This window comes from Pan troglodytes, chromosome 7 (assembly GCF_028858775.2).
Source record: "Pan troglodytes isolate AG18354 chromosome 7, NHGRI_mPanTro3-v2.0_pri, whole genome shotgun sequence".
In the NCBI taxonomy this organism is placed as follows: domain Eukaryota; kingdom Metazoa; phylum Chordata; class Mammalia; order Primates; family Hominidae; genus Pan; species Pan troglodytes.
Window position 1 is genome coordinate 18756610 of NC_072405.2, and position 18466 is coordinate 18775075.

Consider the following 18466-nt stretch of genomic DNA (forward strand, 5'->3'; position numbering starts at 1 on the left):
CCTTCAAGCCCATGAAGCTGGCTCTGCCTCCAGAATTGAGAACCAGTAAAACTGCTTCTGTTACTTAACATTGAGGATATAATGCAGAGAAACTTTGTTTTCTAAATCATAGAGATGAGAGAGTTTGCTTTCTGGGAGCCTATCTATAAGAATGAGGCTTCCCACTCTTGCCTGGGGAACTGAACCATTTTGCCACAAAGAAACAGCCTGAAATTCTCTCCCCAGTTATAGAGAGAGGTTTGGGGACACAGCACAGGTCATGTTTCATTAAAAGACAGCATAGTGAGTCTATTTGTCAGTTAGACTTGATGGTTCCCATTTTACACACAACCTGGCTTTGCTTTTAGCTCATTAAGAAAAAGAAAAGTCATGTATATTTTACCAAATCTTGACATGTCCCCAAATCCTAGAATTGCTGCATCTCTGGTTTTGGTGAAGAGCCCCATGGTTCTGCCAGTGGATGGTCTTCCTTGCTGAAGCAAGATCATAACCCTACCTTTAAAACAAAGATGACCCTCTATTGGTCCTTATCAAACACACTTCATCACTAGGATGAACACAGCTGTGAAGGAGTCACACTGGGCTGTGCCAGGAGAAAAGAAGCAGCTGCAACCATAGGAATCTTCATGGGAACAGTCAGCCCAGCTGTCCTTGAACAACCAGGCACATATTCCCTAAGCCTTGGTGGCTTCTTCCCCAGGGACATAGGTGCTGCATTTCACAGTGACTTTCCTATTTCAGAGTAATTTCACCTCCTTCTCTAACAAGGCCTCACAAATGTACTGAGATCTAGAGAGGACAACAAGTGAAAAACCACAGTGCTATCGGTGGTTCCTGGGATTGGAACCAGTGTGTAGGAAAAATTCACTCTCTTTTATGGGTGAGTTTTTAAATGTGAGTGTATTACTTTTATAATAATAATGTTAAGCATAGTAGTCATTAAGAATGTATCGATCAGGAATGAAGTCACACGTGAAAAAGATGGCAACCAGTCCCTTAATTCAAACTCTAAGCCCCAATAAGGTTCTTCTCATAGTACCATGACATTTCCTTAAGAATATTTGCTCAACAAATTAAGAGACATGACAACCTGATTTGATGTGCAAATCTAGATTAAACATGTATCCAGAAACATCAACAGCCATGAATCCATGGTTGGAACAATTGGAGAAATGTGAAATATTGACAAGATAATAAATAACATTGAGGAACTAGTTTTCTTAATGTGTGTAAATTGTATTGTGTTTGATGTGGGAATGTCTGCTCATATGTAAGAGATTCTGCTGAGATAATTACAGTGAAGTGTCATGATGTTTGCGTCTTTCTTTTTTAACTTTAAACAAATTTTTAGTACACAAAGGTTGTCACATAATTGGAAGTTTCTCTACTTTGTACACAATTATTCTCACTCTGCACAGAAAGGCTGCTTAACTTCTCATTTGGTGGTTGCAAGCACTAAAATCCTGATTTTAACAGAATAGACTACTATTCATTTTTACTAAAAAATGCCTCAGTGATTTAAGTTGAAAACAGTACATCAGTACATGGCTCTTGTACTCAGTGTCAGGAATGTACAAGATCTTTCTATTCAAAAATACAAACTAAATTATCTGTAGGCATGGATGACAGCTGTAAACCATTATGTATTTTGTCAGTTGAAACCAGTAACTGATGGTTATAGTGGTTTCTTAAACATCAGCCAGCCTTTTCTTCATTTTCTCCAACTGACTTCTCTGAAGTTATTGGTGAGGAACACTGCCTTGGGCTTCCTATCACAATTCATTAATAAAGGTAAAGCACTATTCTAGGAATTAGAACAGGCCACCTCCCATTCCACACATTGCACCCATTCCAGGGCTGTTCCCTTCTTTAGGAATTTCTGTGACTACAACAGCTGCTGTAGTTAGTAGAGAGGCCATGCCAGCAGCATCCAATAAAGCAGTTCTCACAACCTTTGTTGGGTCAATAATGTCTTTTTCCACCATATTCATGACATCTCCTAACACAGTATCATAACCAACTTCTGAGGAACTTTGCATAATTTTCTCAGCTATCAAAAATCCATCAATACCTGCATTCTTAGCAATTGTCATTGCTGGAATTTTGAGTGTTCTTTTAATAATTTCTACACCAATTATTTTATCTTCATTAGCTGGAGTGAATGAGTCCAAGGCTGGAATGCATCGAAGCAGGGCACAACCCCGTCCCTAAACAATGCCTTCTTCAACAGCAGCTCTTGTAGCATTAAGTGCACCTGTAACTCTGTCTTTCTCTTCATTCACTTCAACATCACTTGTCCCACCAACCTTCAGCACAGCTACTCCATCTGAAAGTTTCTCCATTCAGTTTTTCCTTTTCGTATTCACTAGTTGTGACATCTGACTGGTCAATGATTTCTTGAACACATTTTTCAATTTGAGACTTGTTACCTTTTCCTTTTAAGAGCATGGCATCATCTTTGATCACAGTGACCTCTCCAACTTCTCCTACGTCACGAGGCTGAACGTCTTCAAGATTTAGTGTCAGCCCTCTTCTCCAAACACTGTACCACCAGTAGCAATAACCGTATCTTTAAGCTGGTTCTTTCTATTGTCACCAAACCCTGGAGCTTTGACTGCCACAACCTGAAGACCAACCTTTATCCTATTCAGGATGAGTGTAGTTACAGCTTCTCCATCAATGTCTTCAGCAATTATGACCAAAGGCTTACAGTAAGCATTGGCAATTTCAAGAGCAGGTACAATGGACTGGACACTAGAAATTTTCTTTTCATGCAACAGAACATAGGCATCCTGGAATTCACATTTCTCACCTTTTGATGTATTAATAAAGTATGGAGAAATATATCCTCGGTCAAATTTTCATGCCTTCAATAATTTCTAATTCACCAGTCAGTGTTTTTCCATCCTTTACTGTGATGATGCCCTTTCTTCCAAACTTTTTCATTGCATCAGAGATGATGTTACCAATTTCTTTGTCTCCATTTGCAGAAATTGTAGCAACCTGCGCAATTTCTTCAGGTTTGGTCACCGGTTTAGACTGCTTTTTAAGTTCTGCAATTATAGCATCAACAGCTAACATCATACCTCTCTTGATTTCCACTGGATTAGCACATTTGCTAACCTTCTGGAAGCCTTATTTGGAAATAGAGCATACCAGTACATCAGCAGTGATAGTGCCATCCCCCAGTCTCTTCATTTGTGTTATTGGCAACATCTTGGACAAGTTTAGCTCCAATGCTTTTATATTTATCCTTTAAGTCAATTGACTTTGCATCAGTCACACCATCTTTTGTTACTTTGGGACTTCCCCAGCTATGTTCAATAATTACTGTTCTTCCCTTTGGCCCCATTGTAATGGCTACAGCATCGACAAAAAGTCTACACTTTGAAGCATTAAGGCTCGGACATCAGCACCAAATTTTACATCTTTACCATCACTTCAAGTGAGGTGAGGAGCCAGTAGCCTGGACACTGGTCTCATCTGGTGAAAGACTGTGGGTAATGGAAGCATTTTTGTGGGGTGGTGGCAGGACATGCGCATGGCGAGGCAGGTCATTAGCAGCAAGTGAGAGCTGCCTCTTACGTTCTAAAGGTGACATAGAAAATATACAAAAATAAATAAATAAATTATTAATTTAGGCAGAGCACATAAAGGCTTTATTGCATATTCCATTTCTCTGTATGCTTTCTTCACCAGGAAGAAATAGTTTTAGTGTCAGGAATGAATGAGTCTGCCCCTCAATTCCAGCCTGCTCAACACACAAGGAAACAAAGCCCTGACAATCAGAGTGACTCCCTGGTGACTAAGCTCCAGTCCTGGATGCATATTTGTTTAGCAGTTCTGACAGCATCTGACCCAGCCCTCTCTTTGCATACCCCATCAGAGCCTTCTTCTTTTTTTTTTTCTTTGAGACTGAGTCTTGCTCTGTCGGAAGCGATTCCCGTGCCTCAGCCTCCCAAATACCTGGAATTATAGACGTAAGCCATCATGCCTGGCTAATTTTTGTATTCTTCATGGAAATGGGGTTTTGCCATGTTGGTCAAATTGGTCTCACACTCCTGACCTCATGTGATCCACCTGCCTCAGCCTCCCAAAGTGCTGGGATGACAGGTGTAAGCCACCATGCTAGGCTCAGAAATTTCCTTTTATAAAAATGTCATTAAGGATCTTGGCTGCACAATATTGTTACCAGCTTCCTTTAAATCCACCTCTGGCCTGCCAGGAATCAGGTTTCTTCAGAACCTGATATTTTAAATGAAGAGGTCAGGCAGGTCATGAGGAAAGCCTCATTGTCCCCATGTCTCTGTCACTGCTGTACCCCTGAGACATCACAGACATGGACACTGGGGCCTGCTTGTTTCTCAAACTGCCCTTAGATTGAAAGAGCGAGGAACCAGGATGAATGCCACTCATTTTCCCGAGAAAGGCCCTCTCCTGAATGCCCGGGATGGGGCTCTGTCCATTGCCTGGGGCCGCCAATTGCTACTCTGGGTTACGGAGGAAGGACAGGGTCCTGAGAGACACCAGAGACCTCACACAGCCCTGAAAACATGGGGCTCCTTCAAAAGTGTTTCCCATCACCAACAGGGAGACCACGTGGAGGCCTTGCAGCCCCACTCGGTGCTTCTCCACCAAATCCCAATGGCAGTGAGCTCCCTTCACGCTGACGTCTGTGGAAAGCAGAGAAAGCCCTGGCTCCCAAAGCCCTGAAGTCCTGTGGAGCTGACATTCCCTGAGTGACGGTGTGAATGGAAGGAACTCAAGTGCGGGTGGTAGGCCACCTCCTGGCCCAGGCCTGGGTGAACTCTGAGGGGACACATGTAGTCACAATCCCACCCTCCCATTCTCCTTCTCAGAGGAAGGAAGTGGGCATCCATCTGCCTCATCTCTCTCCCGTGGGGAAGATGGGGAGTTTCAGGGGAACTTTCACATAAATTTCACCAGCTCAGATCTCCTGTGAGGATGGGGCCCACCATGCTCCCGGTGCTGCCAGAGGCCCTGAGCCCCTCCAGGGTCCCTGGGTTTGAGCCAGCCCTGTATCATCCCCAGGAGCTGAATGTCTGAGAAATGGATAGAATTAGATGGAAAGAGCTCTCAATTTGGCCTGAGACTGTCCCCAGATACTCAGGAAAAACAGGACGTCCCACAGAGTGGGCAGCAGGTGAGTGGCAGGTTATAGGTCCTGAGGTTGAGTTTGTTCTCACGTGAGACAGACCCAGCCCCTCACTCCATTCACACACTGGGTTTTAAATGGTTCAAGATAAGATGAATTTTCTGGTCCCAAGAGCAGGAGGAAGGGATTTTCTGGGGTTTCCTGAGTCCAGATTTGCATAAGATCTCCTGAGTGTGCATTGTTCTTTGAGGACCATTCTCTGACTCACCAGGTAAGTGGCTGAATCCTAATCTCTGTAATGAGCATTGCACCCAATACCAGTTCTGAACTCTACCTGGTGACCAGGGACCAGGACCTTTATAAAGTGGAAGGCTTGATGTCCTCCCCAGACTCAGCTCCTGGTGAAGCTCCCAGCCATCAGCCATGAGGGTCTTGTATCTCCTCTTCTCGTTCCTCTTCATATTCCTGATGCCTCTTCCAGGTGAGATGGGCCAGGGAAATAGGAGGGTTAGCCAAATGGAAGAATGGCGTAGAAGTTCTCTGTCTCCTCTCATTCCCCTCCACCTATCTCTCCCTCATCCCTCTCTCTCCTTCCTCTCTCTCTGTGTCCCCTCTATCCTTTTCTCCTGCTTCTCTCTCTTCTTCCCTCTCTCTCTTTTTTTCTGTCTTTCTTTTTCCTCTCTCCCTAGAGCATGTCTTTCTTTCTTTCTCTTTCCTTTCTTCTACCCACACTTTTAGACTGAGTAGACTGAATGCCCTATTTAATTGAACCAAGCATTGCTTCCTTCAATAGAAAAGGAGTTTGAGAACCCAATGGACACCTCACTCGTTCTTCTAAGCCAATATGAAGGAGCCCAATAGCTTGTAAATCTCATCTATTCACTGCTTTCCATGCTACAACTGCTAAGACTATGGTTGAAACCTGTTAGGTGACTTTTTAAACAAAAGGCAGAAATTTTTATTTTATCTAAAAAAAGTAGTATAGAATGCCATTTTCTAAATTTTTATATTTAAAGGGTAGATACTGCAACCTAGAGAATTCTAGATAATCTTAAGGCCCAAACTATACTGTGAGAACTACTGCAGCAGACACTCTGCCCCCAGGACTTTTCTGATCAGAGGCCCTGAGAACAGTCCCTGCCACTAGGCCACTGCAGGTTCACAGGACAGGGACAGCCCATTGAAACCAACTTTTAAACCTGGATGCCTAACCTTCATTTTCTCCTTGATATTATGAAAATAAAATAAAAACCATGAAAGGATAAAAGAGGGAGAGTGGAAGGGAAGGATGGAGAAAGGGAAAAAGAAAATTTGAGAATAAATCCTAAAACAATTAATCTAATAGATATCATATTGTGAAATCCTCATTTTACCAATCTTATTTATGAGTCCTGGGTTTTGTGAGAACAATGGGGTTCTGAGAGGCACCACAGACCTCATATTTTCCAAAACCTAGAACAGTATAATGAAGGAAGGCAGGGAGGCAGGGAGGCAGGGAGGCAGGGAGGCAGGCAGGCGGGGAGGGAGGGAGGGAAGGAGGGAAGGAGGGAGGGATAAAAAAAGAAGAATGAGGTTGAAACCAGGACTTAGATATTAGAAACAAGCCATTACAAAATTTATTTCTATGGTTAATTGTGGTTTTCAACTGTAAGTTACTTGGTGTTAATTTCCTATTAAACAATTTCAGTAAGTTGCATCTTTTTATCCCATCTCAGATCAAATACTTAACAGACTAAATGATTTGAAAAAGCAAAAGTTTACTGGCTTGTGTGTGTTAAAATGGAGGTATGGTGGCTTTGATATTATCTTCTTGTGGTGGAGCTGAATTCACAAGAGATCGTTGCTGAGCTCCTACCAGACCCCACCTGGAGGCCCCAGTCACTCAGGAGAGATCAGGGTCTTTCACAATCAGGTTCTACAAAAATAAACATCCCCCAAACCACAGCAGTGCCAGTTTCCATGACAGAAACTTAGATCCAAATGACTGACTCACGTCTCATTATCATGATGGAAAAGCCCAGGCTTGAGAAAGAAGCCCGCTGCGGATTTACTCAAGGCGATACTGACACAGGGTTTGTGTTTTTCCAACATGAGTTTTGAGTTCTTACACGCTGTTTGCTCTTTTTGTGTGTTTTTTCCCTGTTAGGTGTTTTTGGTGGTATAAGCGATCCTGTTACCTGCCTTAAGAGTGGAGCCATATGTCATCCAGTCTTTTGCCCTAGAAGATATAAACAAATTGGCACCTGTGGTCTCCCTGGAACAAAATGCTGCAAAAAGCCATGAGGAGACCAAGAAACTGCTGTGGCTGATGCGGATTCAGAAAGGGCTCCCTCATCAGAGACGTGCGACATGTAAACCAAATTAAACTATGGTGTCCAAAGATACGGAATCTTTATCCTAGTAATTTTGGTCATTGGGTGATGTTGGTTTGGGCAGGCCATCTCTAATATCCTTGAAACACCTTTTTCTGCTCTCCAGGCAGGGGTCAGAGATGCCACAGTGGGGCTTGGAGTGCTTTCCAGGGTCACAGGCATCTGTATTCTTTGGATTCCTTGACCTTCCCCATTTATTCCCGGCATTTTCCTAAAACGTGTGCTTTGCTCCTCCTGCATCCTCCCCTTGCATGCCCTCACCTACCCCACATCTTCCCTAAAAAAAGCAAGCCCAACTCAAAGACCAGTTCCCTCATGGAATCATAGTGGATCTGCCAAGGGAGGGGATGCCCAGTCCTCTGTTCTTCACAAGGACTCCCTTCTCCTGGCTAAGGTTTCTTATGCAATTATGCCTCCTACGGAGGTGCGTGAATTTTCAATTCTCCATTTAGCTATGAGATTTCTACTAGTGTGGACTTTGTCTTATTCATTTATGTGCTGGCCATTCATAAACTATTTCATTAATTGGATGGCAAAATGCAGTTGTACAAGGGTTTCCTTACATACAAACTTAATAGGATCCAAGTAAATGCTGTTAAAAACAAGTCTCTTTGAGGGCACAATTAAATGAGGACAATATGGCATGGGACACAAGCAGAGGGGAGCAAACCTCAAGAAGAAAGACGCATCGACTCTAAGGGGGAGCATCAAGATAGCTCCCTGGCCCTGCTCTCTCTCCTTGGGAGGGTTTGGTCCTTAAATCATGAACTCTGTGGGTGTATCCTAGACGCATAAGAAGCTCTCTATTTCTTCACATTAGCTCTGCACTGAATGTGCATATCATCTACGTCTGGGAAAATGCACCTTAGTTCCAAAATAATCCATTGTCTTTCCTAATCTCAAGATTGAAAAAAGTAACCAGACCTTGTTAGAGTAAAAGCATTTTTATCTGGATATAGATTTTATCCAGACGTGATGACAGAGCCAGGACTAGGGCGAAGCGAGGGAGGCTCTGGCCTCAGGTATAAAATGTAAGCACTAAGATATCCTGTACTTAAGATAGATGATCTTATAATGCGATAGATTTTTAAAAAATAATATTCATGAAAAAATCACCATAATTAACAAACTCTCCAAAATTTAAATCAAGACAGGGTCTAATCCTGTGATTGTCCAACTCAGTCGCACTCACCTACCTTGATGCCAGGATAGTCAGACCCTGCCTTTATTTAGTCATTTAATATTCATCGTGTATACATTGTTATTTTGAATAAATTAGTGGATTTCTTGATTCCTGGAAGCATATATCATTTGACTGTATAAAAGAAGTGAAGCTTCACACACACACAAAAAGTAAAAGTCACCATGACAATGACATTCATTCCTATGTTCTAGGGGAAACAGCACAACTCTCTTAGGAAGAAACTCTCCTTTTATTTAAGAAGGCCCTTTAATGGCTGTTTAGGTCTTGGAAGATAGGACACCTGACTGCATCTGTGAAATAGAGATACAATTCATAAGCGCTAAATCATTCTACAATTCTAAAAATAAAATGTTAAAGGTTTCTTGGCCCTCAGAGATTAACAATGAAAGGAATTCTGGGTTCCAAAAGAGCAGGTATACCTGTAACATCAGGGCACAAAGTAGTCTGTAGAGGTTATTACCAAGAGTGGCTGAACTCTTTAGCTAGAATGCACTCTGATTTCTATTCTTATTTTTAACAGTTCTGTGCATTAACCACCGTCATTATCCTTATGTTTTTGCAAAACTGTGTCTCAATCAATGGCTGTGTATTTGAAAATTCTTGGAAAAGGGGGAAAGCCTCAGTAATTCTTAATGCGAAGCTACAAAGAAAATGGGTAGTTGGTTGTAGGAGTGAGGTGGAGGTGGCCAGAGAATGTCACACAGAAGACAGAAATAAGAATTTGCACAAGATATTAGGAGCATAAGCACCTGTAGGGAGTTCTGAGAAACATTTGGCTGTCTACACTAATGAGGAATGGGAGCTGGAGCTGTTTAATTTGGATGGTCAAAAATAGGATAACTCCGGGAGTTTACAGAATTCACAGAATCCATTCCAAACAAGTGAGCTTGCAAGTCATACTCTAAGTCCCTGAACCTGTGAACTCATGACATAACAGAATAAAATTGTTCCCATTTCATCGTGCCTGAAGACTCATAAGAAAAAAAAAAGGTATTAATTTTAAATACTGAAGCTCATTCATCATTTTATTGAATTCACCTGGCTACAAAATTAGCAACTGATCTTGTTCCAACTATATTTAAAGCAGATGAAGAAACTCTCCAAAGAACAGGGTTTGTCTGTGACTAGTCTAGGTAGAGTTTACTTTCGACACATCCTCTTGGTGTTTTCAGAGCTTTTTGAATATGTGGAATAATATCATTGCTTTGAGCAGATTTTCAGCCATTAGTTCTTCAGTTATTGCTGCTGTCCCTCTCTCCTTTCTCTTCCTGGAAATAGAATTGTCTAGATAGATAGAGAATTGGTCCAAAAGTAATTGTGGTTTTTGCCTTTAAAGGTAATGGCAAAAACTGCAATTACTTTTGCACCAACCATACGTATGTACACAAACACATATGCAATATGTGTGTATTGCATATATATTCAATACAAACACACAGACACACATATACAAAGCATCCTTTTACTGTGTCTTCACATATACATTTATGCCATTTTTTGTATTTTTCATTATTTTATATCTCTGCACTTCAACCTGAAAATTTTCCACTGACTTGTATTCTTACTTTTTTTTTTTTTTTTTTTTTGAAACAGAGCCTTGCTCTGTCACCCAGGCTGGAGTAAAGTGGTGTGATCTCAACTCAACTGCAACCTCTGCTTCCCAGGTTCAAGCAATTCTCCTGCCTCAGCCTTCTGAGTAACTGGGATTACAGGTGCCCTCTACCACATCCAGTTAATTTTTTTTTTTTTTTTGTATTTTTGGTAGAGATAGAATATCACCATGTTGGCCAGCCTGGTCTTGAACTCCTGGCCTCAAGTGATTCGCCTGCCTTGGCCTCTCAAAGTGTTGGGATTACAGGCATGAGCCACCGCGCCCAGCCCACTGACCTGTGTTTTAATTCTTGGATCCTCTACTCTGCTCTGGTCACTTTGCTATTAATCCCATCTATTTTGATATTGACTTCACATATTGTATCAAGTACTAGAATTCAATTATTTAATATTTTTACATAAGACAGGAGAGTCTATTCAAAAATGAAAAGGGTCAGACATGTTTCAGATGCCCCAGCCTTCTTGGGATATGGGCTTTTTCATGCTAACATCTGTCTCTTAATGAATCCAAAATGGAGGAGTGTTTGCTTTTAAAAGAATACATTTCAGTGAAGGTCTTGATCAAAGAGAGATAATTAAAAAAACACTAAAGAAACATCAAAAAGATCTAATTGTAGGGTATCTGGGGAATGATAACACATCCAGGAAACTTTTTCTGAGAGACCTGTGATAGAACCTTAAATGTACTTTTCTTTGTTTTGCTCTCATATGTGAGCAACTTAGAAGAAACATGTATTTGTTTGTATTAATCCTACATGACTAGGGTTGACAGATTTAGCAAATAAAAGTATAGGGACACTCAGTTAAATGTGAGTTTTAGATAAACAACATCCAGTTTATTGTGGCATTATCTATCTCATACTATTTGGGATTAAATACACTAAAAAGTTCTTCATGGTTTTTCTGAAAGCCAAATTGAACTTGGCCTCCTATATTCATCTAATAACACTATGAATCACTGAAAACATTTTTTCTTTAAAGATATTTTTCTTGGCGAAAGTATTTATTACGTCACTGAATTTTATTTTACTAGGTGTAGCAGGCGTAATAACGGCATCCCAAAGATGTCCATGTCCTTATCCCTAGAACCTGGGATTATGTTACACTTTATGGCAAATAAGAACTAAGACAGCAGATAGAATAGTTGGCTAATATGCTGACTTTAAAACCGGGAGATTAACTTAGATCATGTGAATGAGACCAACGTAATCCAAGAATCCTTAAATGTGGAAAAGAAAGGCAGAACAGTCAGTGTCTGGGTGATGCGATGTGGGAAAGACTCAACAGCCATTGCTGGATTTGAAGATGAAGGAAGGATCCACAAACCAAGGAACATGGGCAGCCTCTCAGATTTGAAAAGGCAAAGAAGAAAAAAAAAAAAAAAAAGGAAAGCAAACAGCTTCTTAGAACCTCTGGAAAGGAACAAGGTCCTACGGACACTTTGATTTTTCATGTTTGATCCCCCAAACAGCAAGATAATTTGTGTTGGTTTAGGTCACTAAGCTTATGACAATTTGCTTAGAAACAGAACACAAATACAATTGCTCCTCAGTATCCATGGGGGATTGGTTCCAGGACCCCCTGTGTATACCAAATGCCTCAGATGCTCAAGTCCCTGATATAAAAGAGTAGTAATTTCATATAATCTTCACACTCCTTGCATATACTTTAAATCATTCCTAGATTTCTTGTAACACTGAACACAATGTAAATGCTAAGTAAGTAGGAGTTATGCTGTATTTCCTAGAAAATAATGGCAAGAGAAAAAGGCCTGTGCATGCTCAATTCAGACACAATGTTTTCGTAGAATGTTTCCTGATGTGGAACACACGAACAGGAAGGGCCTACTGGTTTCAAGTTATAAACTGAGCACAAAATTAGTAACACAAAAAAGCTAAGGCTACATTTCTGTAATGGAGAACAAAGATGAAAACCTACCAACATTTTACGGAATTTTATGTATATCTTTCTCAAATTCTGAAGGCTTATATGAAAAGACAATGAGGCTCTCGGGAAGAAGGGACAAAGACTGAAAAAGTTGAGCCTGTTCCTCAGTTTCCATCCAAACGGACTCACTGCTATGGGAATTGCCCTCCTACAGTAGACAAGATGGAACTAGTCAGCAGGTGTGAGACAGCTGTGTTCACATATTGGATAATAAGCAGTGCAACAAACAAATAAAGTAGGATGTCCTTTTGCCCCTAGCTCTCTATAGGGCCAGGTTACAGGCCACAGCACAGGGAGGAAGACTCACATGGAGACCAGCACGCTGTAGCATTGAGGAGACCAAGGTCAAAGCTCACACAGCACGATACGCCCTGTGTCAGTCTGTGTGTGTTGCTCTAAAGGAATACCTGAGGTGGGATAATACTTCAGGAAAGGAAGTTATTTGGCTCACTATTTTTGGCTGTGTGAGAAGCATGGTGCCTGCATCCGCTCCTTGTTAGGACTCCATAAGCCTTCAGTCATAGTGGAAAGACAAGTGGGAGCAGGAATATCACGTGGTAAGAGTGGAGCGAGAGGGTGCAAGGAGGTCCCAGACTCTTTTAAACAACTACATGTTGTATGAACTCGGAGCAAGAACTCACTCATTTTTGTGATGAAAGCAGTTAGTCATTCATTAGGGTTTCACCCCCACAACCCAAACACTTCCCACCAGATTCCACTTCCAACACTGAGGATTAGATTTCAGCAGGAGGTTTCGAGGGGACTAACATCTGAAAAATATTATTCTTCCTCTGGCCCCTCAAATCTCATGTCCTTCTCACATTGCAAAATGCAATCATCCCTTCCCAATCACTCCCCAAAGTTTTAACTACTTCCAGCATTAACTTAATCAAAAGTCCAAAGTTCAAAATCTCATCCCCTGAGACTCAAATTCCTTCCGCCTTTTAGCCTGTACTATCAAAAACAAGTTATGTACTTCCACGTTACAATGATGGTACAGGCATTGGCTAAACACTACCATTCTAAAAGGCAGAAATTGGCCAATAAAAGGGATTACAGGCCCCACACATGTCAGAAACTCAGCAGGGCAGCTATTAAACCTCAAAGTTCCAAAATAATTCCTGATTCCATGTCCTTTATTCTGCTGTGAGGGTGGGCTCTGAAGACCTTGGGCTGCTCTGCCCCTGTGGCTTTACAGGGTGCAGCCCACATGGCTCCTGTCACAGGTCAGAATCTGATGCCCATGGCTCTTCCATGCTGAGGGTACAAGCTGTCAACGGTGCTACTATTCTCAGGTCTGGAGGGCAGTGTTCCCCTTCCCTCAGCTCCACTAGGCAATGCCCCACTGGGGACACTGTGTGGGGAATCCAACCCCACGTTTCCCCTTAGCACTGCCCTGGTAGAGTTTTTCTCTTGGTACTCTCCCTCGGCAGCAGTTTTCTGCCTGGAGAACCAGACTTTGCCACACATCCTCTGAAATCTCAGTGGAAGCTGCCAAGCCTCCTTCCTTTTTGCACTCTGCAGACTTGCAGGCTTAGCACCACATGAACGCTGCCAAGACGTTCTGGCTTTCACCCACTGAAGCAGTGGCCAATCTGTACATTAGGCCCTTTGAGCTGAGGCTGGAGGCTGGGCAGCCAGGATGTGTCTTGAGGCTGAGCAGGGCAGCTGTGCCTGGGTCTGGCCACTGAAACCATTCTTTCCTCCTAGGCCTGTGGGCTGTGGTGGGAGGGAATGCCTCAAAGTTTTCAAAAATGCCTTGTAAGCCTTTTCCCCATTGTCTTGGCTATTAGCACTTGGCTCCTTCTCAGTCATGCACATCTCTCTAGCAAGTGGTTTCTCCACAGCCCCTTACAGTCCTCTTCTGAAAATGCTTTTTCTTTCTCTACTAAATTTCTAGGCTGCAAATTTTCCACATTTTTATGCTTTGCTTCTTTCATGCGCGTCCGTGTGAAGAGACCACCAAACAGGCTTTGTGTGAGCAACATGGCTGTTTATTTCACCTGGGTGCAGGCGGGCTGAGTCTGAAAAGAGAGTCAGCAAAGGGAGATAAGGATGGGGCCATTTTATAGGATTTGGGTAGGTAAAGGAAAATTACAGTCAAAGGGGTTTTGTTCTCTGGTGGGCAGGAGTGGGGGTTGCAAGGTGCTCAGTGGGATTGCTTTTTGAGCCAGGATGAGCCAGGAAAAGGACTTTCACAAGGTAATGTCATCACTAAAGGCAAGGACCGGCCATTCACACTTCTTTTGTGGTGGAATGTCATCCGTTAAGTTGGGGCAGGGCATATTCACTTCTTTTGTGATTCTTCAGTTACTTCAGGCCATCTGGGCATGTACGTGCAAGTCACAGGGGATGCGATGGCTTGGCTTGGGCTAAGAGGCCTGACATTCCTGCCTTCTTATATTAATAAGGAAAATAAAACAAAATAGTGTTGAAGTGTTGGGGCGGTGAAAATTTTTGGGGGGTGGTATGGAGAGAGAATGGGCGATGTTTCTCAGGGCTGCTTCAAGCGGGATTAGGGGCGGCGTGGGAATCTAGAGTGGGAGAGATTAAGCTGAAGGGAGGTCTTGTGGTAAGGCGTGATATTGTGGTGATGTAAGAAGAAACATTTGTCATGTAGAATTATTGGTGATGGCCTGGATACGCTTTTGGATGAATTGAGAAACTAAATGGAATAACAGAAGGAGAAAAACAGGTATAAAAGGTCTAAGAATTGGGACGACTCAGGATATCTGATTAGAGAGTGCCTAAGGAGACTCATCATAGTCCTCCCAGCAAAGATTATTTATTTACTTCAAGAGTTAAAAGCGGCAGTTTGGGGATAGCAGCAGGAGATATCAGCTGTGATGGCTTGGAAAAACTGTGTAAAACGGCAGTGTAAACAAGAGCAGGGCATGTATGAGTAGTTGAGAACGGTGAATAGGAGTATGACTAGACAGAAGATAGTAGGGATGACAAGTTTTTTGGGGCACAGTTTAAGTTGGTCTGGTGTCTGGAATGAGACTGGGGCCTAATAAAAAGGAGCATCTATACAGGAGCTTAAATGGGCTGTACCCTGTAGCATTCCGAGGACAGGCCTGAATTCTGAGATGGGAAAGTGCTAAAAGTATTGTCCAGTCCTTTTTGGTGGCTGAGCTTGGTGAGGTGTGTTTTAAAAAGACTTTTAGTCCGTTCTACTTTTCTTGAAGATGGAGGACTGTAAGGGATATAAAGGTTTCACTGAATACTAAGAGCCTGAAAAACTGCTTGGCTGATTTGACTAATAAAGGCTCATCTGTTATCAGACTGTATGGAGGTGGGAAGGCTAAACTGAGAAATTATGTCTGACAGAACCAAAGAAATGACTGTGGTGGCCTTCTCAGACCCTGTAGGAAAGGTCTCTACCTATCCAGTGAAAGTATCTACCTAGACTAAGAGGTATTTTAGTTATCTGACTCAGGGAATGTTGAGTAAAGCTAACTTGCCAGTCCCGGGTGGGGCAAATCCTCGAGCTTGATGTGTAGGGAAGGGAGGGGGCCTGAATAATCCCTGAGGAGTAGTAGAATAGCAGATGGAACACTGAGAAGTTATTTCCTTCCTTGAGGATAGATTTCCACGATGGAAAGGAAATAACAGGTTCTAAGAGGCGGGCTAGTGGCTTGTACTATAGTATAACCTGCTTTTGCTGGTGTGTGGCAATTAGGCCTGGTGGAACTGCCATCAATAAATAAAGCGTGATCAGGGTGAGGAACAGGAAAGAAGCAAATATGGGGAAATGGGGTGAATATCAGGTGGATCAGAGAGATACAGTCATGGGGGTCAGGTGTGGTATCAGGAATAATGTGGGAGGCCAGATTGAAGTCCGGGCCAGGAACAATGGTAACTGTGGGACTTAAAGAGTGAGTACAGCTGAAGGAGCCGGGGAGCAGAAAGTATATAAGTCAGGTATGAGGAAGAAAATAGATTTTGGAAGTTATGAGAACTGTAGAGAGGGAGTTGAGCATAGTTTGTGATTTTGAGGGCCTCTATAACTATTAAAGCAGTGGCAGCCACTGCACACAGACATGAGGGCTAGACTAAAACAGTAAGGTCAAGTTGTTTGCACAGAAAGGCTACAGGGTGCTGTCCTGGCTCTTGTGTAAGAATTCTGACTGCACTAACTATGCCTAGGAAGGAAAGGAGTTGTTTTGTAAGGGATTGTGGTTTGGGAGATTAATCGGACATGATCAGCAGGGAAAGAACATATGTTTTCATGAGAACTATGCTGAGATAGGTAACAGATGAGGATGACATTTGGGCTTGACTGAAGTAATGGGGGCTGTCTATGAAGCCTTGCGGCAGTACAGCCTAGGTAATTTGCTGAGCCTGATGGGTGTCAGGGTCAGTCTAAGTGAAAGCGAAGAGAGGTTGAGACAAGGGGTGCAGGGGAATAGTGAAAAAGCATCTTTAAGATCAAGCACAGAATAGTGAGTTGTGGAGGAAGGTATTGAGGACAAAAGAGTGTACGGGTTGGACACCACAGGGGGGATAGGCAAACCAATTTGGTTCATAAGGTGCAGATCCTGAACTAACTTGTAAGGCTTGTCTGGTTTTAGGACAGGTAAAATGGGGGAATTGTGAGGAGAGTTTATAGGATTTAAAAGGCCATGCTGTAGCAGGTGAGTGATAACAGGCTTTAATCTTTTTAAAGCATGCTGCGGGATGGGATATTGGTGTTGAGTGGGGTAAGGGTGATTAGGTTTTAATGAGATGGTAAGGGGTGCATGATCGGTCGCCAAGGAGGGAGTAGAGGTAGCTTATACTTGTGGGTTAAGGTCGGGGGTTACAAGAGGACGCAAAGGAGACTTTGGATTGGGAAGAAGGGCGGCCATGAGATATAGCTGTAGTCCAGGAATAGTCAGGGAAGCAGATAATTTAGTTAAATTGTCTCGGCCTAATAAGGGAACTGGGCAGGTGGGGATAACTAAAAAGGAGTGCTTAAAAGAGTATTGTCTAAGTTGGCACCAGAGTTGGGGAGTTTTAAGAGGTTTAGAAGCCTGGCCATCAATACTCACAAGAGTTATGGAGTCAAGAGAAGCAGGCCCTTGAAAAGAAGGTAATGTGGAGTGGGTAGCCACCGTAATGATTAAGAAGGGGACGGAATTACCCGCCACTGTGAGAGTTACTCGAAGTTCGGCGTCCGTGATGGTCTAGGGGGCTTCCGAGGCGATCGGGCAGTGTCAGTCTTCAGCCACTAAGCGGAGAAGATCTCTGAAGGAGTCAGTCAGAGAGCCTTGGGCCAGAGTTCCAGGGGCTGTGGGAATGGCTGCCAGGTGAGTTGAACAGTCCGGTTTTCAGTGGGGTCCCACACAGATGGGACGCGGCTTAGGAGGAATCCCGGGCTGTGGGCATTCCTTGGCCCAGTGGCCAGATTTTGGCCTATGTAGCAAGCTCCTGGGGGAGGAGGTTCTGGAGGACTGCCTGGCTGCTGTGATTCAGGCATTTGGAAGTTCTTGTGTGCTGGAGATGTGGCTGGGGTTTGTCTCACAGTGGAGGCAACGAATTGCAACTTTTTTCTGTTATTGTACACCTTGAAGGTGAGGTTAATTAAGTCCTGTTGTGGGGTTTGAGGGCCAGATTCCAATTTTTGGAGTTTTATTTAATGTTGGGAGCAGATTGGGTAATAAAATGTATATTGAGAATAAGACGGCCTTTTGACATTTTAGGGTCTAGGGCTGTAAAGCATCTCAGGGTTGCTGCCAAATGAGCCATGAACTGGGCTGGGTTTTTATATTTGATGAAAAAGAGCCTAAACGCTTCTGATTTGGGATAAAGAAAAAGGAGCATTAACCTTGACTATGTCTTTGGCTCCAGCCACCTTTTTAAGAGTAAATTGCTGGGCAGGTGGAGGAGGGCTAGTCACGGAAGGAAACTGTAAGCCGGACCAGGTGTGAGGAGGGGAGGTGATAAAAAGATTATAGGGTGGAGGAGCAGAGGCTGAGGAAGAATTGGGATGTAGCTTGGCCTGGTGAGGAGCAGCCTGGGGAGGAAGGGAGATGTCAGATTGGTCTGTAGAAAAGGAAGATTAGAAAGACTCAGCGGCACTTGGGGTTGGTACTGAGGGGACAGGCGGGAGGGAAAGAATGAAGATTTGGTATGAGTTGCACTGGGCACAGAGACTAGGAGGGACTGATGTGTAAAAGAATGCCTGGACATCAGGCACCTGAGACCATTTGCCTATTTTACAACAAGAATTAT

At 43.0% G+C, this 18466-nt stretch overlaps 1 protein-coding gene and 1 pseudogene across 1 annotated transcript; one reads left to right on the forward strand and one right to left on the reverse strand.

Annotated features, from left to right (window-relative positions):
• Nucleotides 1-1811: 1811 nt before the first annotated feature.
• LOC129135842 (60 kDa heat shock protein, mitochondrial-like) lies at nt 1812-3513 on the reverse strand (annotated as a pseudogene).
• Nucleotides 3514-5426: 1913 nt separating this feature from the next.
• Nucleotides 5427-7505, forward strand: LOC129388399 (defensin beta 4A). Its single transcript, XM_055078608.2, has 2 exons — nt 5427-5597; nt 7263-7505. The coding sequence occupies exons 1-2, from the start codon at nt 5540-5542 to the stop codon at nt 7397-7399; spliced, it is 195 nt and encodes a 64-aa protein (XP_054934583.1). The 5' UTR covers nt 5427-5539; the 3' UTR covers nt 7400-7505.
• The last annotated feature ends 10961 nt before the right edge of the window (nt 7506-18466 follow it).

Bases quoted from the DNA above. Each gene is read 5' to 3' on its own strand.
- LOC129388399 (XM_055078608.2), top strand. From the start codon at position 5,540: ATGAGGGTCTTGTATCTCCTCTTCTCGTTCCTCTTCATATTCCTGATG. The intron at 5,598-7,262 runs GTGAGATGGGCC...TTTCCCTGTTAG, and splicing joins ATTCCTGATGCCTCTTCCAG to GTGTTTTTGGTGGTATAAGC.